The sequence below is a fragment of the Pagrus pagrus genome (genome assembly GCF_965226575.1).
Source record: "Pagrus pagrus genome assembly, chromosome: 18".
In the NCBI taxonomy this organism is placed as follows: Eukaryota; Metazoa; Chordata; class Actinopteri; order Spariformes; family Sparidae; genus Pagrus; species Pagrus pagrus.
In genome coordinates this window covers 12,905,974-12,926,978 of record NC_140202.1, presented here as the reverse complement: position 1 = coordinate 12,926,978, position 21,005 = coordinate 12,905,974, and the positions used below count along the sequence as shown (strand labels likewise).

At 42.8% G+C, this 21,005-nt stretch overlaps 2 protein-coding genes across 2 annotated transcripts in view; both read left to right on the top strand.

Moving 5' to 3' along the window:
* LOC311274320 (latent-transforming growth factor beta-binding protein 2-like) overlaps window positions 1-13,545 on the top strand; it is a 90,266-nt gene extending 76,721 nt beyond the window's left edge. Inside the window, exons 32-41 of the mRNA XM_084381897.1 lie at window positions 3,490-3,618; window positions 4,952-5,086; window positions 6,091-6,300; window positions 6,382-6,468; window positions 6,789-6,917; window positions 7,158-7,298; window positions 8,245-8,418; window positions 8,508-8,771; window positions 8,876-9,025; window positions 11,256-13,545. Of these exons, the coding sequence (XP_084238023.1) occupies window positions 3,490-3,618; window positions 4,952-5,086; window positions 6,091-6,300; window positions 6,382-6,468; window positions 6,789-6,917; window positions 7,158-7,298; window positions 8,245-8,418; window positions 8,508-8,771; window positions 8,876-9,025; window positions 11,256-11,425 (1,589 nt within the window). The 3' untranslated portion in view covers window positions 11,426-13,545. The remainder of the gene's footprint in view (window positions 1-3,489; window positions 3,619-4,951; window positions 5,087-6,090; window positions 6,301-6,381; window positions 6,469-6,788; window positions 6,918-7,157; window positions 7,299-8,244; window positions 8,419-8,507; window positions 8,772-8,875; window positions 9,026-11,255) is intronic.
* Window positions 13,546-14,462: 917 nt separating this feature from the next.
* Window positions 14,463-20,331, top strand: pomt2 (protein-O-mannosyltransferase 2). The gene is made up of 22 exons (XM_084381198.1): window positions 14,463-14,776; window positions 14,897-15,228; window positions 15,308-15,392; window positions 15,480-15,584; window positions 15,689-15,797; window positions 15,903-16,011; window positions 16,113-16,272; window positions 16,351-16,457; window positions 16,553-16,635; window positions 16,973-17,082; window positions 17,192-17,258; window positions 17,355-17,415; window positions 17,540-17,618; window positions 17,730-17,881; window positions 18,002-18,093; window positions 18,197-18,273; window positions 18,363-18,434; window positions 18,525-18,584; window positions 18,675-18,780; window positions 18,899-19,039; window positions 19,325-19,436; window positions 19,618-20,331. Exons 1-22 carry the CDS (start codon window positions 14,768-14,770, stop codon window positions 19,721-19,723), a joined length of 2,334 nt encoding a protein of 777 aa, XP_084237324.1. The 5' UTR covers window positions 14,463-14,767; the 3' UTR covers window positions 19,724-20,331.
* The last annotated feature ends 674 nt before the right edge of the window (window positions 20,332-21,005 follow it).

Genomic DNA, 21,005 nt, shown 5'->3' with positions numbered 1-21,005 from the left:
GCAGCGGTTGTCTTTGGCTCCGCTCGCCAGCACTCATTTAGATTTAGAGGCCGTAACACAAAAGGGAAAAACAGGGGTTTTTCCGCAGCATCGCGTCAGCTACGACCGTGCTGTTAGGGCTGCCTGTGGCATGTGAAAAAGGCAGCGTGTGTGTATTCCAGGGTCATTGTTTTTTAAGCTTTAATTCACCACCGTGCTCATAAATTCCCTCAGGCTATGCCTTTCTTTTAATAAAGCTTGGAGCGGAAATCGTCTGTGGTCACACTCTTTCCAACCTCCAACCCCTTTAAATGTATAGAAATCTAAAGACTTTACCATGTGTGTGTGATTGCTCATGCTGCCGTGCATGCGTAAGAGGCTTTTCTTAGAAATTACACACATGATATGATAGTTTAACCTCCATTGTAGTTAACCCAAGACACTGTAGATAAAGCGCACAAACATGCTTCCCTGAAAACAAATACCTCACCTCATCCTCGCCCGGTCGCGTGTGAAATCACCTCTACATATGGGTCCAATCAGACGAGGGGTTGCCCACAGAATACGGGAGACGTGTGGGCTGCGGAGGGTGAGCCAACAGTCACTGATGCCTATGTTCTCGTTGCCTGCCACCATGTGCTCCAGATTAACACATGGCGCAGAGACACCACACTTAACCCGCACACACCCCCCGATCACCACATCACAGGATCCAGGAAGCAGGTTCTCCCGGGTCAGACCATTAGGATAGGTGCCTGTCGGGCCGTGTCGCGCCTTTAACCTCAGCTCCTCCCATCTCGGGTGAACTCCTCACCCTCCTCCCTGCCTCAGTTTCTTCCCTCCGGGGCAATTTACAGCTCTGCGTGCGTCCTGACGTAACTGATTAGTGCATGGAAAGACTAAGAGAGGCAACCCCCGGGTCCTGCTGGTGGGAGCTCTTGGTGGAGTTATCTCACTTTGTATTATCCGTTTCTTCCCACAAACCATCATCAGAAAGCTGACTCCCCGCCTGGATGACAGATCTTAATGGCCGGTCAAGTACAACTGTAATGCTGCCACTCAAACACAACTAGAATCTGAGAAACAAAAGCCATTAAAATAGTTTTGGTCGGGGTGCTCTCATTTTTATCCCTGGGATGATACACTGATTGCATCTCATCACAACATGTGGTTTGCAGCAGATTTTGTTCCATGTTACACATGAATGAGAAGCCGCCTGCAGACACTGATTATTTCATATATTAGCGGAGAGCTTTCATCGCCTTCCTCCCAGACCTCCCAGCTGGCAGCCGCTGCCATTCCAACATTCCAAACTCCACTTAAGCTCTTCACACTCGAGAAAAACTTCCTCAAACTCTGATACACAATACTTTTAACCTTACAACAAGAAAACTCTTGATTCGGCTCTGGGAATATTCTTCTCGAAAAATGTAAAAAAAAACAAAAAAAAAACGTCACCAATCCTACACCAGTTCGGCATGTGAATCCGCAGCTGCAAAATGCAAATCCAGGGGGTTGGCGGTTTTCAGTATGCATCCATCCATTCTCCCTCTATCATCTCGCAGTCATTTGAGCCCACAAGTCTCAGCATTTCCTGTAAAAAGGTTTTACGAAACGACAAAGACAATTTTTGTTTCTGCAGTTTTAATGGCCTGTGGGAGCCCCTGTCTCTGACCCCGGAGGCATGTTAGTTAGAGAGGTGGCCAAGTCGGGACAGCGAAACTGACAGAGGACTTGTCCCCCAGCAAGCCTGAGAAAGTAGTTGTCTGTGTTGGGCGCCGGCCAAGCACTCAGTTCAAATCGAATGGCTTGTGGCTTCTCTGGCCCACTTTGTTTCTTTCTTTCCGCAGTTGATGCAGCGTTTATGAGCGCTCGGAGGCAAAAAACAGTTGGTTTAGACAATATTTGAATGACAGTGGACTTGACTTTTTGACCCAGATGATGGAAGCGATCAAAATGTGACTTAAATATTCATGCTGTTGTGATTTTACTGTCTGAAAGTCTCGCTGTTTTTCCCTGTTACTCTTTCCTGTTTTTCTGTTACTCATGGAAACTCTGAATGAAATGCTCGGGGAGGGCTGTTATGAAACAAAAAAATCAAATCATGCTTCAGATAAAACAGACGTAGTGGTGTGTGCTGTAATTTCATCAGTGCAGGTCATATCAAATAACGGGCCGGTATTTCGCAATGTTCCCAACTTAATTACATGCAGAAAATATACAAGCAATGACTTAATTTTTGACTCCGACTGAGTTGTTTTTGTTGACTTTTTATTATAGAGTTTTATTTTTAAACAGAAAAGAACAAGATGTGGTTTTCTAAAATGAGCTGTTGAGCAAATTTCTCGTAAACGACCAGATTGGAACGGATGACTGGCCCTTTTGTTTCGCTGTGTTTGCTCTTTAGAACAAGTAAACACTCACAAAATAGCTCAGTACAGCTGAAAAAATTATAAATGGTTATGTCACAAAAACTTGCGAATTTGTCAAAACATTGACCGGTAGCCATCCAAACTGACCCGAGAACAGCTTCACGTGACTGAAGTGTGATCATTAAGCCCTCTGGTTGTTTTCCAGACAACTGTAATCAGACTTGCCCTCCAGCGGTATCAGTCTTTGGCCTCTCTGCTGAGAAATATGCCAAGAAATACTAAATCATGTATGAAAGAAATTGCTAACAAATGTTGCCTTCAGTTCAAACACAGAGCGGTGTTACATGGTTTAGTGTTCACAGCCTCAGCGTCCGTGTCTCTCTCTCTCACTCACACACACACACACACACACACACACACACAAAATGACATGTAGCATGAAGTCTCTCCAGTGGTTTTTATTAAACTTGTTTTATGATTTATTGCCATACAACAAACAATCCGTAATGACCATTTCTGGCCTAAAATCAAGTCCTAGAATCCTATCGTATTACCGTTTTAGCGTTAAATGAGATCCACAGCTAATGTCAAACACGTTCAAATTGGTTCAAACGTGCGAAACGCTGATTAGGATAGAAAGCAATCCCTGTGAGAGGGCTGTCAAAAAATCTCTTCATGCCAAGCCCGAAGTCGCAGCCATCTTTCTCCAACTGCTTGTAAAGTGTCTGGGTAAACGCTGAGTGCTTGGCTGCGTGCTGTAAACTCCCCCGACATTTTGCCAGCATCCCAGTGACCTAAGTGTCACTTCTCACTCTGTCGACACGACCGAAGAACATTCGCTTACAGTTTTCCAGATCCACATCGCACTCCATTTCCCTGTGTTGATGCAGAGGGAAAGTCTCCCTGAATTTATTTTGCAAACAGCACAGTTTGAAAACCCTGCTAATGAATTGTCTTATCTGTGCGCCCTCTCTGACGTGTTATGGTGGCTGTGATTTCTGTTGTTATTGTAAGGTCGAGGTGTTTATTTTGGAAAAGCGGCGCTGTGTTTACCGCAGCGGTTTAAAAGTCTATTGTGCGGCGCGCGGCTGTAAATATTAACGTTGCGCTCACCTCTCTGTGCGCTCTCGCCCCGCAGATATTGATGAGTGTGTCAATGAGACCATCTGTGGGAACTACGGCTTCTGCGAGAACACGGACGGCTCCTTCCGCTGCCAGTGTGACCAAGGATACACCAACCCGCCGGGAGATACGAGCAAGTGTGTCGGTCTGTATCTGCTCTCAAATAAATATACTGTGTGCATGACTGTTGTAAGGATAAGTGAGGTGATGCTCCACTGTTGTTTGAAAACTATTAAAAACACACCGGAGTGCCTCACTGTTGTACTGACATGTTCCTCCATTACAGCGAACAAGGACACTGTAGTGTATTTTCAGTCCTGCTGCTGTAAACACTCACAAGATCACCGAATGTGTATAAATCCACGTCTGAAAATAGTCCCCAATAAATGCACTGTTTACATCTGTTTGGATAACTTTTGCTACAGTGCCCAGCTGTTTGGGAAATTTATGTAGACTTTTCTGAAAATGAAAGTATATTTTTGTGGCCTTTTATTAAAGATTTACATTTTGATGAGGAACCCATAGGATTGGTGCTGAGAGCCTCAGATAGAGTAGGACGGATTGATGTTGGTTTTGCTATTTTAATTGGATTCATTGATAAAAACATAGAATATCACCAGGCTTATCTTTAAATAACTCAGCATTTTGTATACAGACAGATGAACTGATTTATTCTCTTCGTCAGGGAGAATTATTCACCGCACAAACCAAAGTAGAGATGATAGGGTTGGAAAAGATGTCATATCACTTTTACGGTGAAATGATCACATTTTATCAGCATTGTCAGTGTTGTTGACATGTGCTGAAAATGTTGGGGAAGTACTGAAGCACACACTGAAATCATTTCACCAAGTTTGATGTTAAAATGATAAATGGAGCAAAAAATTTCAACCCCGGGAGGAATTATAAATGAACAAAACATGCTTGGCTGACTGAACTACGTAACGTTGTATTGTTTGCAATTGGCAAATGGAGTCTGCAGATGCATACAACAGCAGAACAACCCATAGTGTTTTTACAAGAGTAGGTGACACTGAAAGCTTTAGTTTACAGTTTTATAAAGCTATTAGCAAGTTAGACAGACCGTGACATTTTCCTCTCTATTCTCAAGTCCCCATGTCATGTGTCGAGCTAAAAGCAAACTGAGATTGCATTGTTGGTCGGTGATAACAAAGATCACTCATAAGGTTCAAAGTGCTGCCTCCATTTTCTTTCTGCATGCTCTGCATACAGAGGGAATATCTTCGATCAAGTTTCCCTCAGCGCTCTCGCTTCAGACTCACTTCAAAGAAATGCTTATCTATAATGAACATAATGAGGATTTTTTCATGTCAATTGGATCTGAATTATTCCTCCAATAACCAGACGATAAAGACTTTTTTCGCGTGACCTTGCCACGACCCTTCCTGGAGCGCATGCCTGTGCGTACGTGCCTGATACCTCACTGACCTCACGCCCTCCTCTCCTGTCTTTCTCAGATGTGAACGAGTGCGAGATGAGCCTGGCGCTGTGCGGTGAGGCCCTGTGTGAGAACTTCGATGGCAGCTTCCTGTGCATCTGCCCCAACGACAATGAGGAATTTGATCCCATCACCAGCCAGTGCCGCTCCCTGGGTAATAGAGCAGGACTAGCACTCACAGTGACTCGCTGGACTTAATTCTCCATCCCATCATTGGGAGACGGAGTTTTCCCTGATTTAATGAGCCGTCTCTCATTATCCAAACAAGGGTGACGAGGTGGACATGACTTACTCCACGTCTCGTAGAGGATCTTTTGACCTCGCTGTTCCCATTTTGTTTTATAGGATGGGGTTATGGTTGGGTGAGTTGCCTAGAAAAATGTATAATAGCCTAATCCCTCGAATGACTGATGAAGTAACACCTCCAGAAGCGCCAAGTACATATCCTAAGGGTCTAGTTACTGCAACCCATTTCCTTCCCAAGACAAACAAGGATAAGGTGTAGCTATTGGCCATTAGCGCCACAGACACATCGCTCTCTTCCGTGCTAAAATGATCTCAAGTGCAGAGGTCACAGATATGCAATGCGCTGCAATTTCACAATGACAGAAAAGGCCTTTTGAGTCATGGAAACACCACCACCTCTGCAGCTTGATAGGCGTATGTGTACACAAATTGGCCGTATTTACATTATTAAGCGGCGCGCCCTCAGCGGGGATGTTTTTTCTTCTGCCTGGGCACTAAACCCCAGCTATGCCTTTGTGTACCTTTTTGCCACATTCCGCTGTTTGCTTTTGACGTGTGTTAATCAATCATGTGAGAGTGAATGGTGTGTTGACTCACATGCCAGTGTTTCCATTTGGCTAAGCCGGCAGCTTAACAGTGAAATGCCTGAGCCCATGCCTTTGGACAAATGAGCAGGCTCAGCAGTGGCAGGCGAGGGTAATGCACTACCTGCTGGAGTGTTACTGTGTGATGATGTACAGCTGAAGTGTAGATTATTCTTTATGTACCGGGAAATCCAGACTCAATAGGGAGTCAAGCAGTGCTATAAGTGAGCATTTACCCTCCCTACCACGTCCACAGGTGCTTCTCTGCAGCTAACAATGACCTCTGACCCCCCCGGCCTAAAGAAATTCTCTCTTTGTTCATCTACAGCTGATATGACCCCCAAACTGCCTGCTGGAGTCCCTCCGTCTTCCCCCTCAGCAGAGGAGGAGAGGAAAGAGTGTTACATTAACTTGAATGACGCCAACTTCTGCGACAACGTCGTGTCTCGTAACACCACCAAGCAGGAGTGCTGCTGCACGGTGGGCAAAGGCTGGGGGGACAACTGCGAGATCCACGCCTGTCCTATCCCAGGAAGAGGTACAGCAGAGGACTTCCAGTGCATGTTATCGTCTTCTTGCGTCTTTTCTGCCGCTAATCCAGCCACTTTTTATTTTCCAGATGATTATAACCAGTTGTGCCCTCATGGCGGTGGATTACTGCCTGTTTCTTCTACACAAGCCCTGGGAGAGTCTCATCCTTTCATAGGTACCCTCACTCTCATACATGCTAACTTATTTTATTGATATTCTTGAGCACACAAGACTTTGCATTGGCTCAGAAAGGTGCAATGTCAGCCCGTTTTATTTCCAACTGCATAAACTCTTAAAGCCAGAAATTACAGACATTATCCCTCACTACATTTACGAGGGTCTCTACAGCCAGGCCAAGGCTTAATGGGATACCCGCCTGCATACCTAACTAATTATCGTACCCATGCTGTGTCATGACAGCTACTTATAAGATTTCGGCTGTTGTTACTTTCCATCTCGCTTATTTAGGGTGTGAATCTCTCTCTCTCCCCTCAGATGCAAACGAGTGTGAGATGTTTGGATCAGACATCTGTAAGAACGGACAGTGTTCCAATCTCTTCTCTACCTATACGTGCTACTGTCGCAGCGGCTTCTACTATGACAACATCCGGCTTGAGTGCGTGGGTAAGAAATGTCATCTATATTTACATTTTTTTAAGGTTTGAAAACATCCATGCAACAAGAACAGATACACTTTGCCTCAAGTGTTTCGGTTGATTTTATGAAGACAACATTTCCCATAAACCTCGCTGCTTTCAGCCTGTGTTTTGATTTTGCACTCAAATCCACCAATGCTTCACTTCTGAATGATTGTTTCTTCATGTTGTGACGTCTGTGTGCCTCTCTCTGTAAATGTGTCTTCAGATTACGACGAGTGTGGTTTAGGAAATGCCTGCGAGGACGGAGAGTGTGTGAACACCGCCGGCTCCTTCAACTGTTTCTGCAGTCCTCCGTTGGTTCTGGACAGCACGCGGCGGCGCTGCATCAGCCTCAACACTACAGAAGGTGCGACAACATTTTCAATTGAAATGTGACCAGTTTCACATTTTTACTTGATTGTATGAATCAGGTTGTGTACAGAGCTTTTAATCAACGCCAGATGGTTTGTTAGTCTTTCAAAAAAACACATTAGGCGATCTGTGTATCACCGTCAATCGCAGGCTATCTTCAACCAATCAGATCAACAGGAGAACAGCGCTGGCGCCAGCGGAGCCTGGTCAATCAAACCTTACTAAAGCCAGTCAAAGAGAGCTTGCAGTGTCATCACATTCTGACATAACTGAAGCTGCAGCGGCGTCTACACCAACCTCTTGAGTGCCGTCATTGTTGTTTTCAAAGGAACAGTTGTGTCTGTCCTTGGTCGTCTAGTACGCTGACTGGTTTCCATCTTGATAATCCAGGGATTTAATGTAATTTAATTTTCCAGCAAAAATGTTGGTCGGTTCCAGCTTCTCAGATGTGAGCTGTTGCTTTTCTTAGACATGTTTCACTGGAAATGTAACATCTTTTGACGGTTGTTCCTACGAACACAAACAAACAGCGACAATTGGAATGTGTCAGTATGAGCTCTGGGAAATGATAATTGGCATTGTTTACTGTTTTCAGATAAATGATTGTTGTGATCCATCAAATGACTGTTTGATCTTTCATCTGCAGATTTAAAAACAAAAATTAAAACGATCTTTAGCTGCAGCCCTGCTTCTGTAGGCTACTTCTCGTTCCATCTTTAGATTCATCATCGTAGATTTATTGTCCCAGGAGGGAAATTTGTTTTCGTAATCTGCACATGCTCATGTCTCAATAGAAAAGCATCAACAGTAGCTGGGAAACAACAACGAGTTTACATAGTTTATGGATAGCACTGCTCTCTTTGACAAAACTGAGTTTATTGTCTATAGTCCCTTTTTTTTTCTTTGTCTTTTGTGAATCTCTTTTTCATTCTATCTCCCAGAAACTCTCGAGCCTGATCACGATGTGCACATGGATATTTGCTGGCAGCGTCTGGAGAGGGACAACATGTGTGCGGAGCCCCTCCAGGGACGCAGGACGACTTACACTGAGTGCTGCTGCCTGTACGGCATCGCCTGGAGCGGACAGTGTGCCTTCTGTCCCAGGAGAGACTCTGGTGAGCAGCAGGGTGCACATAAGACACGCTTGAACAAATAAACAGTATTATGCAAAATATAACTCTGCTTTGTGTGCTGCTGTGTTCAGAGGACTATGCAATAATGTGCAACCTGGCTCGGAGAGGAGGTACAGACAGTCTGCGAGAGCGGCCAGGATACGAGTACGGTATCGAGGGGTCAGAGGATCCTCCTCCGTACTTTGACAGCTATGGCAACCCCCCTGGACCGTATGACGTTCCTGAGAGCGTTCCTCTCTTCAACGACAATGACTACAGCGTTCAACAGCCACCTGTCCGCGTCCCCATCCCACGACCACGGGAGAACCAGCCCCAACCAGTGGATCCCTATGCAGGTGAGTGTATGCATCCTTCACAGGCACACAGTAATGCATTTTTGTATAATATCAATTATTGTATGATGTTTTAACATGCATTTTTTGTACCTGCGTCCAATCAGACCGCTACGATGCCTTTGAGGGTCTCCGAGCGGAGGAATGCGGGATCCTGAACGGCTGTGAAAACGGCCGCTGCGTCCGTGTGCGAGAAGGCTACACCTGCGACTGCTTCGACGGCTACGAGTTCGACCTAAACAAGATGGCCTGTATAGGTGGGGTTTTTTCTTTCCCAGCATCATTTATATCTTTCTTGACAGACCACCTGCATTTACACTCTGTGATCCAAGCAAAAAACGTTCAGGGACTTCCTAGAATCAATAGCGATCAATCAACTCGTTTAATCTGGTTTTAAAAATGTGGTGTTGAAGCTCGGGATTGAACCGCAGTGACCTCTCCCTTCAGGTTTAAGCCTTTTGGAGCCACGTCTTGGATTAATTTCAGTGAGGTAACTCGCAGTGTATCATCAAGCTCAAGGAGACGCTTTGAATTTAACAACCTTGAGTTAAGTTATATTTTATGGGAAACTAATAAAGCGGTGCACTCCTTAAAACCACTGTGTGTTGCCGTTTGGTTTGAAATTCCCCAGTCACGCACTGCCAAGAGAAAGGAGGCCTTGAATCTTAGCCACCCGGCGTATTACATGAGATATTATATCGTTTTAAGTGTGCTTTGTTTGTTTTGTGTGAAAGTGAGACTGTCCTGTTGTAATGAAACACTGTGATTACAATATTCTGTCTACATACGTGCTTATCAGCTCCAAGGCCAGACGTTTTCCCAGGAAAAGTGATTGAATTCCAGCCCTGTGGAAACATGTGGGAGCTGTGCAACTTGTGCCATGCCTCCTTTTATAAATATCACCACTCATGATTCCCCAGCAGAACATGACATAAACAGCAGGAGGGTCGTTTGAGATTGACTGCCATGAAATGACAATCAGACCTCCAGGGCTGGAAGCGGGGTGGGGGGTGGGGGAAGAAAAATCACTTGAAGGCCAAAAAGGAAACATAATCCAATGCATTGTTAATTTAACCATCATTCTGAGCCGTTCAGCGCTCAAGATGGCCGGGAATTCAAGTTCACATCCTTTCCAGCTGACACGCAACATGACGGCATGGTTGATTAAAGATATACAACGTGAGACATTATGCAACATATCGCTGAGTTTGAGTGAAAGCCTTGTACCCCCAAATGTGAACTTTACTGGAACACATTTAAACACTTTTGTTTGTTGTTCACAGGATTGCATAAAGTTCTCCACGATCTGAGTTTTTTATCATATCACTTGATCTGCATGAACACATGGAGTTGGCCAAACTATTATTTTCATTATTGATAAATCTGCAGATTATTTTCTCGATTAATCATCTTATTTTGTCTGACCAACAGTCCAAACACTGAAAAATATTAAATTTTCTACCTGATTTATGACAGTATGATGTAAGACAAAGACCAGCAGCAAATCCTCACAGTTAGGAAGCTGGAACCAGAGAATGTTTGGCATTTTTGCTTGAAATATGACATTAAAGGTCAACGGATTATCAAAATGGTTTGTGATCCGTTTTCGTTTTGAGTTCCATCTGCTCATGAAGGAGTTGGATGAACCTTGTGGTGAGGTTGGTTCATCAGCTGCTGTTTTCTAAAGTCAAGGGGGGAAAAGGAAGGAAGGGAAAAAGAAGGAAAAACAGAGGGAGGAAGTAGAGAGGAAGGAGGGAGGGACAGAGGAAGGGGGATAAAGGGGAAGGACGGATGGAAAACCGAAAGGAGTGAGGAAGAATAAGGGAGGGAGGAAGGAAGGGGGAATGGGAGGAAGTAAAGTAGAAGCAAAATGGAATAAAGGGGAAAAGAAAAGAGGGAAGGAAAGAAAATGGAGTGAAAAGGGAAGGGAGGGAGAGAGAAAGGGGAGGAAGAAGAGAAAAGAAGGAGTTAGGAAGAAAGGAAGGAAGGAAGGAGGAAATGAAGGGGTTTGGGCAAAGTTAAAGTGAAGTTGAAGGAAGGAAAAAAGAAGGGGGGAAGAGGAAGGAAGGAAGGAAGGAAGCAAAGTTGAAGGGAAATTGAAAGGCAGGAAGGAAGGAAGGACGAAAGGAAGGAAGAAGGATGGAGAGAGAGATCGACGAAGAAGGATGGAGAGAGATCGATGAAGAAGGATGGAGAGAGATCGATGAAGAAGGATGGAGAAAGGAAGAAAGATGTGAGGAAAGAAGGAAGAAAAATGGAAGGAGGGAGAGAAAAGAAAGTAAAAAAGAGGGAAGCAAGGAAAGAAGGAAGGAAGGAAAGAAGGGAGGGAGGATGAAAATAAAGGAAGGAGTGTTAAAGGGAAATCAGAAGTCTGAATCACTTCACCGTTACAGTTTCCCGCCGCTCAGCAGCAGATGTGGCGCGGGCAGCTGTTTCAGCTGTGAAATCTCCCTGCTGACTAACCCGTCATGTCTCCTTTCCTTGCAGACATTAACGAGTGCGAGGACATCAGCGACAAGGTGCCCTTGTGTCAGAACGGGCAGTGCACCAACACAGAGGGATCGTACAAGTGCACCTGTTTGCCTGGCTTCGTGGCCTCTGCCAAGCCACACAAATGCATCCCAGCGATCCCGGAGCTCGGGAAGACAGAAAACTGAGACAGTGACTTCTCCTGCTCCCTCAGAGATTGCCTTACACCTCCCCCCCCTGCCCTTTTCCCCGAGGGCCTGGCACTAAACCTCCAACAGTAACGCTGAGACGTCCAAACTCGTTCCCCTACATAACACACACACTTGCACAGACACAAACACGCACATACAAAAGCACACACGCTTGCATTCAGATCCCCTTATACACACTCAAGAGGACCAGGAAATGTGCAGTGAATGTATTACATGGGATTTAGTATTCACCAGATATCCATTTGCCTTAAAGGGATTTTGTGGACTGATGTTTGTTTATTCAGTAACCCCAGGCAATTTGATATGCAGATATATTTTCCACATTATTTTCTCTGTAACTTTTTCTTTTTTTTGTGTTATTTATTTCATTTACACGACGGGCCTCTGCAAACTAAGAAAGCAACCTATTTCAGAGGGCACACTCCATTCCTCCTGTTCCATTCGAGACAGCGCGAGGAGATAGATAACGCGTTTTGTTAAAGAAGGAACGTCATAAGAAATAATCGCCACTCGCAAATCAGCTCGTGCCTCACTGTCGAAACCCTCTCACCAACATGATCTCGCTCAGTCGTTTTAATTCGCATTGACCTTGGACTAAATGGATGCCAGGGCTGACACACACCATCAGAACTTCTCCCCACAGCTGCCTTCTAACTACGAGCTGAAGAATCTCTGGACCAAGAACTGGGACGTCAACTCAGCCAAACATGAGAAAGTTTAGCCTTTACGTGGACCTGGAGAGACTGTAGATGTATATGATGATCTATGTAATGTTTTGAAAAAAAAGGTGCAATAGGTATAACCTGCCTTCCTCTGTTTGACACCAGTTTTATCTTAACACCAGCAATGAAGTAGAAAAACATGGACTCGGTTGCTGATCCCATTTTTCCTTTCTTTTTTAACAGTATTAACTTGTTTTATACTTAAACCGTAACAAAAAAAACACTTGTTCCAAGACTTATCGAAGTTTGATTCTAGCTAACTTCTGCAACATTAGCTGAAATTATACACAGACATCACCGCTTAAAGTGAATGGTTGGTTTTATGTTTCACAGGCAAAAGGATTTTTACATTCAACTGCAATGCAATCGTTTCCCAGATCTCACATCAGACCATTCCCATGTGTGCATCCCTGGATGCACGTAAAGACAAAGGCTTCGTTGGAGAGGTTTGGTATATTTTGTACAGATCTAGTACTATGTATTATTTTTGTTACATATTCTCTTAATGCATTATAGCACAACCAATATTTTGTCTGACATAAAGCATAAAATGTAAGAAAAATCTGGCATTATAGCTTTGTAGATTTATACGTGTCTGTAAAAAAAATGTTTTCTGTTTTTTTTTGTTTTTGTTTTTTTTAAAGCATATCTTTTAATGTATGAGGAGAGTGGCTGACACTGTACCAGAGGAACTGTGTGTATACCCTGCCCTGTGGAGCAGACAATGAAATATATTTTTTGGAAGTGGCAGCACTGTTCTGATCGCAGACATTTTGTCTCTTCAAGTTCATTACAAAGACAATGCTTTTGAAATGCAAGCACCGACTTCTGTGCGTCACAACTCCATGGCTTAATATTAGTGATTGTGAACATTATTTCTGTTAGTCTCTGTTGGATCCTTATGTCATGAATGTACCATAATAGTCAGTATCGGCCTATGCATTTGGTTTCTGAACTTCCACTCATACCTTTATGACTTCTATACACAGGTTGAAGAAAATAATGGCATTATGTGTTGAACTTGTCTCAAGAAATCTCAGCAGAAACATAAAAGTCCAATTCTAACTTTGGAGGATGACTAAAGTGGATGACTTGCACCTCTCTCACGCATTAATAACCTATGAATCTACAGTTGTACAAATGTTTCCACCTGATGTCCACCGTGCTTTCCTGTGCTGTTCAAATCATCGCCTGAACCGGACCGGACATGTAACATTTAGGTCAAAGTTGGAATATTTAAAAAGCCTTTTTCAAAACCGCAAATAACTTGAGATAAATGTCTTGTTGTAAAGCTGTGGTCATTGGAAATATCATGCTCATTCATTTTGTTTACCTCTTGACTGTAATCGCTATCAGTCAGCAAAATAAAAACATAAAAAATACCAGTCTCTTTGATCATTTACTTTGCAAAAAGGCACCCTGCACACTTTGCATTTACCAGGTGTATATTCTTATAGTAATTTATGTCGTGGAAGTTTGTGATCCATATTAAAATAAGAACAGTAAGTCTGTGAGTTGTAGTTTGTAGTATGTTCCAAAGGCATTCAATGTTTTATTTTTGTTTTATTTTGTTACATAAAGCAGTGTAGTCTTGAGCTGTTTGGTGCAGGTATGCATATGGACCACTGGGACATTATTGTCTAAGCATAAGTGTTCAGAGGTGTCAATTTAATTCTAATTCATTTACTGTTGGGCAGTTTAATGCGTAATTTCAATGCAAGAGTGTAAAATCTGAATCTGCATAGCTGGAAAATACATGTAGTGCAGTACAAATAGTTTCCTCTGAAGGGGAGTGAGATGCAAGATTTATGCATCAGAAAATTAAAATAATTAAAGGGTACCTCAAAATTGTAATTGCCGTACTTGAGCAAATGCAATTAGCTTCTTACCACTGGTGTTTGTGTTTTGGCTGCAGAGATGAGCCGCAAAATATCCTCCACAGTCAAAACTATAAATATGTCAGAACTGAGGTTCAGAAATGATGGTCCCAGAAATGAAATAAATAAATAAGAGAAAGAAAGAAAGAAAGAAAGAAAGAAAGAAAGAAAGAAATTAGCATTCAAATGATTTATTATACTATGTCTCCCTCTAGTGGACAAATAGAACAACGCATCACTGTCTGCTTTTCCGGCTTTTCCATAACTTTGTTCCCATTGGTTAACCGGGGGAGAGAGCTATTCCTGAAGGATTCTGGGAAACTGCGTTTACCACGGTACAACATTCCTGCATTAGTAATACAGGGGAATACACCTCCCAGAAGCCACCTCGCTTCATACGCGTTTCGTCGACTCGAGCCGCAGCCGTCCACTCGTGCTTGTGCTGTGTTGCTAATGTGAATCTTTTAATAATAAAACAGCAATTTGAGGCGTTAGTGACCTTAAACTGTCGCAGTGTTTGCTGGGAATTACGCCTTTTTGCGGGTGGATACGCGGTTAGAAATGAGCAGGCTGGGATAAGCTAGGCTAGGTATGTTATTGATGAAAATGTCTTGGCTCAAATATGTCTGATAAGTTGATGAGTTGGAAAGGTCTGACATTCACTGTCGATACCGACATACAGTATTGAGAAGTCATACCTGGCTCCCAGTGTTATATCAATGCTAAATGTAGGTATTTGTCCCAGATAGCACAGCAACACATCATCTAGATATCACTCATTAACTTACCTTTTTTTATTATACGACAAGGCAGTATTACCAAAATATTAGACTTGCCTCTCTTCCAAGGGAGTCTGGTCATTTCATCACAGGTTTTATGTCCTAATGGCAAAGGAAGAATGCATTTCACAGTGGAACAAAACAGCAGGGGACACTTCAGCACTACGAAACAGGAAAATCTGTCCCAGCTCAGAAAAGACCCCGTCCACCCCTCTGTCAAAGGACACTCACAGTCAAACTGCAGGACACCACTCAGAAGATGACACCCAGTCCTCAAATGGGACATCTCAGTGCTCCGCCAGAGGAAACGATGAGCCTCCGAGCAGGATGCTGCTGATGTTGGTGGTGGGGCTGTCTTTCTCTACTCGCCTCTACAAGATCGCAGATCCCCCTCATGTGTGGTGAGTGAAAGTCCTCTGCAATGCGTGCATGTGCATTTGGTGCAGTTTCTGTATGTGATGGCTTGTTTTGGTGTTTCAGCTGGGATGAGACGCACTTTGGGAAGATGGGAAGCTACTACATCAACAGGACCTTCTTTTTCGACGTCCATCCTCCTCTTGGAAAAGTGAGACGGCCTCTTGTGTTTAAACTCGTGTGTCTTCAGGGAAACCTCTCTAGTTTGAGTACTGATCTCCTTTTTACTCTGTTGCAGATGCTGATCGGTCTCGCCGGTTACATGACCGGTTATGATGGCACCTTTCCCTTCGTAAAGCCAGGAGATAAATATGAACACCACAACTACTGGGGGATGAGAGGGGTATGCAACTTCCCACACTAGAAAACCTGCTCTTTTAACATTGATAAATGTTCTTAAGACATATTAAGGCTGCTGATGTGTCTGTCCTGCTTCCTGTCTTCCAGTTTTGTGCCATGTTGGGCTCCTTTCTCCCAGTCTTTGCCTACCTCATAGTGCTGGAGTTGTCTCAGTCTCACACTGCAGCTCTCATCACTGCCACCCTGCTTATATTTGGTGAGTGATCATATAATTATTGAAACATCTATTTAAATGTCAAACCATTCAATGCAGCATGTTTTCCTGTTCTAATAAGGAGAATGGATGTTTGCCTCCTGACAGACACTGGCTCGATCACCATCTCCCAGTACATCCTGTTAGACCCCATACTCATGTTCTTCATCATGGCAGCAGTGCTGAGCATGGTCAAGTTCAACCAGCAGAGATACAGGTAGGATACCACAAGAACTTTAATTTATCTTCAACTTCAGTTTATTTATAGTGTGTATTTTATACATGCATACATTATTCCGCGCTTGCTGTTGTTTTCAGGCCCTTTTCTGCCTCCTGGTGGCTGTGGCTGGTACTGACTGGTGTCAGCCTTGCTGGGGCATTGGGGGTGAAGTTTGTGGGTCTGTTTGTCATCCTTCTGGTGGGACTGAACACAGTCTGGGACCTCTGGAGACTTTTGGGAGACCTGAGCCTCTCACTGGTAATCAGCATTTATTTAATGGCACTGGCAGCTAAAAATGTTTACAAGTAGAAGTTTGACTGTATTTTCTGGCTCCAGGTGGACATCGCCAAGCACCTTCTGGCGCGGGTTGTTGGACTCATCCTGCTTCCACTCCTCCTCTACATTACAATATTTGCAATCCACTTTGTTGTGTTGAACAAAAGGTATGTTAGGGACACACTGATTACTGCTCATCTAACAGAGCAACGATGACATCCAATCCATTGTTTGGGTAATCAAGATTGTTTTCTCTCACCAGCGGACCAGGAGATGGTTTCTTCAGTTCAGCCTTTCAGTCTCGTCTAATTGGGAATAACCTGCACAATGCATCCATGCCTGAGTGTAAGTGCCAAACGTGTGAATAAAACCACATGACGCTGCAGCTGTGTTTACAAAAACACTAATAAGAAAAATGGAAAATGAGGTCAGAGAAAAATGTAGGCAGTCCCCTAATTTTGATAATGGGCAGATGGGCTGAATCATTTGCTAACATTTCCATATCAGGGTTTTTTTTTATGAGGCGTATTGTCCTTTTTTTATGCTAATTCCTTTAATTGGTTAGTTTGATGTCTCCTTGCCACTTGAAATGACGTTTCATGAGGCAGTTTTCATTAAATGTAATTGTTTCCTGTGTTTTGAAAACGATGTAAGGTAATGTCTCGTCGTTCTTCTGATGCAGATCTGGCGTATGGCTCCACCATCACAGTAAAAAACCTCCGTATTGCTGGAGGCTATTTGCACTCTCACTGGCACTTATACCCAGAGGGAGTTGGAGCAAAACAGCAACAGGTCAGGCTACCAGAGAGATAAGTGAGAAACATTATCAAACATAATTGAGTATGCTAATATCTGTTCTTTATTCAAAATAAACTATTTTCTCTGTTATTTTCTTTTACAGGTTACAGCTTATCTTCATAAGGACTACAACAACGTGTGGCTCGTACACAGATACGGTGATAATGAATGTGAGAAGAGGGGGTTGATTTACTGTTATGAAATATTGATAGCATACTTTTAAGTCTCAGGGAAGTAAAGCATCTTAAATCTTTGTCTTTTTTAAGCTCAATCTGGGTCACCTGATCTTGTTCGACATGGTGACATCATTCGACTGGAGCACAAGGAGTAAGTATCATGACTTCACGGAGCATCGTCACGGAAAACATTTAATGATTTAAATGAGTGTGTCAGTCCAATCCAAATTATGTGTATGTTTTTTAGAGAATACCATTTTTGTTGGTCCTTTCAGAACAACCCGCAACCTTCACAGTCATCTCCATGAGGCTCCTCTGACCAAGAAACACTTCCAGGTTACAGGCTATGGCATTGTGAGTAGCTCCCCAGCTCAAAGCTGCACTAAAAATAACTTTTAACTTCCCTTATTCAGTATTAATAACATATTAATCTGATTGCATGTCACTTTTCCACCTTCCTCTTAGAATGGCACAGGCGACATCAATGACTTGTGGCAGGTGGAGGTGTGTGGAGGGCGGAAGGGTGACCTGGTGAAGGTGCTACGTAGCAAAGTCCGCTTTCTGCACCGAGCGACCGGATGTGTGCTTTACTCCTCCGGCAAGACACTCCCTAAGTGGTAAATCTTATCTTCTCTGCTCTGATTAGGGATGATCCTAATGACTAGACTGTGGATGTGTTTGTTCAAACACATTTTAATATATAAGGTGTCATAAAGTGAAGTTTTTTTTCTGTTCAGGGGCTGGGAACAGGTGGAGGTGACCTGTAGTCCCTATCTGAAGGAGACTCCGAGCTCTCAGTGGAACATCGAAGATCACATCAATCCCAAGTGTAAGATGAACACGCTCATTGCACTCCTACTCTTTTTCCCCCTATGCTTCACGATGTCATCCACTAATCAACGTGTTAATTTTTCCTTTGTGACTTCTTGCAGTGCCCAACATAAGTTTGTCTGTGCTGAAGCCCCATTTTCTGGAGATCCTACTAGAGTCCCACATCGTTATGATAAGAGTAAGAAAGAAAAGATGTCAATCCGTCTGTGATTCAAGAATGTATTTTATCATAAGTCATTTATTGATGTAGACAATGTCTTTTTTTAGGGTAACAGTGGCTTGAAACCCAAAGACAATGAGATGAACTCAAAACCCTGGCATTGGCCCATCTGCTATCAGGTGCATTGAATAATCTACAGTAGAAAGTTTATATTTGTAGTTTTTTTCTTATCTAGTAACTAACTCCAAATGTTCTTTATTTGTGTAAAGGGATTGAGGTTTTCTGGAGTGAATGACACAGATTATCGTGTTTATCTGCTGGGGAACCCTGTAAGTCTTTCTTCAGCTTACTTCATTGTTTCTGTTGTTGCTCTTGACCAACACACAGTAATGTGCTCATGATTAAGTCCTGTTTTTCAGGTGGTCTGGTGGATAAACCTTGCGAGTTTGGGATTGTATGTAATCATGGTGGCAGTGGCTTCTGTAGCACTACAAAGAGGTTTCTCATTGGGACAGAAAAGAATAGGTATGGTTATTAACAGTGATTCTATCGCACATTTTTTGCACTGATTGCACCGATTATGGTTGCAACAACAGGAAAAAGATCTAAACATCAAATACATGTCCTGCACTTTGTCTTTCAGAGGATTCTCATGTGCTCATGAGAGAAGGAGGACAGCTGCTCCTCGGCTGGCTGCTGCACTATGCACCTTTCTATACCATGGGCCGTGTGCTCTACTACCACCACTACTTCCCTGCGATGCTCTTCAACAGCATGCTAACAGGTACCAAATCCCACCGCATATTGGCTGCTTAAATTATAGAGACCAGAGGTTTTCAAACTGTGAGGAAGGGTCAAAGGGCGAGGGCAGAGAGAGAGACATGAGGCAAAGATTGGAAATCAGAAAAAAGGCACTCCTTTACCTTTACATACTTCTAAAGGTACAAAAATGTTAAAAAAAAAAAAAAAAAGTATTAGCTGTCCTACCTGTGCACATCTCCCAAAGTATTATGGGAACTGTATTTCCAGTTGTTTCACAATGAATATAAAGCATTTTGTTTCTTCACAGGAATCACATTAGACGTTCTGTTGAAAAGCGCTGACTTGTTCCTCCGCCGACCTTATTCTGATTGGCTGCAGAGAGTCGGTCTGACGGTACTTCTGTTTAGTGTTCTTTACAGGTGAGTTGACTGTTTGTTCTCACAGAGTTGTCATAAACAGTATATCTTCAGTGTTTGATGTCTGGTGCATTTAATGAGCTTCCTTGTGATTATACATCTATTTGTTAACCTACTTCCATTGTGATTTTCAAGTTCTTCTTCTAATGTGTATACATTTTATAATCCCCTCTCTGTCCATCAGTTTCTACTTGTTCCATCCTCTCTCCTACGGCATGACTGGTCCTCTGGCACACGAGGCGGGCAGCGCCATGGCTGGCCTGAAGTGGATGGACTCCTGGGAGTTCTAGTCACCTTTGCACGAAGTTGTGATGTACTGTATAACAGCTAATCTGAATTTAAGGGACTTTAATCAAGCATGTGTCTCACAGACTCACGGTCTTAGAGTGTTTACACAAAAAGATCATTTTATAAGGTACCGACTGTCCACACTAGTATAGAATCTCTACATGTCCAGGTTTTTATGTGTCTCAACATTTCCAAGTGTCGTGGTCTATAAAGGGTAAAGAATGCTTTATAAGACAGACATGAACCGGTGCAATATGAGAGCCAGAGTGTTGTGGAGTTTTTGAAAATATAGATCTTGACACTAATCGTCACCAAGCTGCCTTAACTCACAGCACATCTCACGCCCTGGACACTTAAATGAGTATATGTGTGTACTGTATGTCACAATAATAAGATAAAGTGCCTGAAAGGAGCCACTGAAAATAAATCTGAAACGTTTAAATGCTGCATCGTGTTACATAGGTGTTAGAGTTGTCAGAGACAGTATTTTTGTTTGCGAGTGTCTTGATCTTAGTGCCCAGTATTTTTGTATTAGTGCTGTCTGACTACTACTGACTCTCAGTGTCATACCTTTGTTTCAGTATGATCAATAAACTATGATATTCTTGTAGTCCCTGCTTACTTATGTTCATAATGTCGATATTCCATCATCATTTTATCAACACATTCAAAGTTTTCTCCTTGGACCACAATTTAGACTCAGAATAGACACATTTTCTGGATACTTGTGTTGTTTTAAATAATTTATTTAGCGTGTAGAGTCTTTTAGATAAATAAATCATCATCAGATAAAAACAATAAAAAATAAATAAGATCAGTTCCTATTGGTCTAATTTTAATCTGCGATCCCTAATTGATTTGGGGCTGATCTTTCAGTGTGAGTGTGGTAATGTAGATTAAATTAATACTATGAAACTTCCAATGAGGATTTTTCATTGTCGGTTATTCACAGCTGGAAGGGCAAAGGCAAAAAAAAGAATGCTAACAATTTTAAGTCACTATGAATAAAGCCACCATCAAGTGTAAATTCCTGTCTCAGACTGTATTACATTATTTATGAACAGGGAATATATGCATTTGCAAAAGAAAATAATAAGTGATTCAATGGCTAAAAACATTAAAATGAGATAATAATAGATGACTTGACATGCAGCCACATTAGGATATTCATGCAGCTAAAGGAAGAGGTTATGCTGTGAATGTAAATGTACATAATATATGTTCATACCTCCGGCCTCACCTTGACATTCAACTATTGGCCGCCTGGTGGCGTGTTTGTGAACT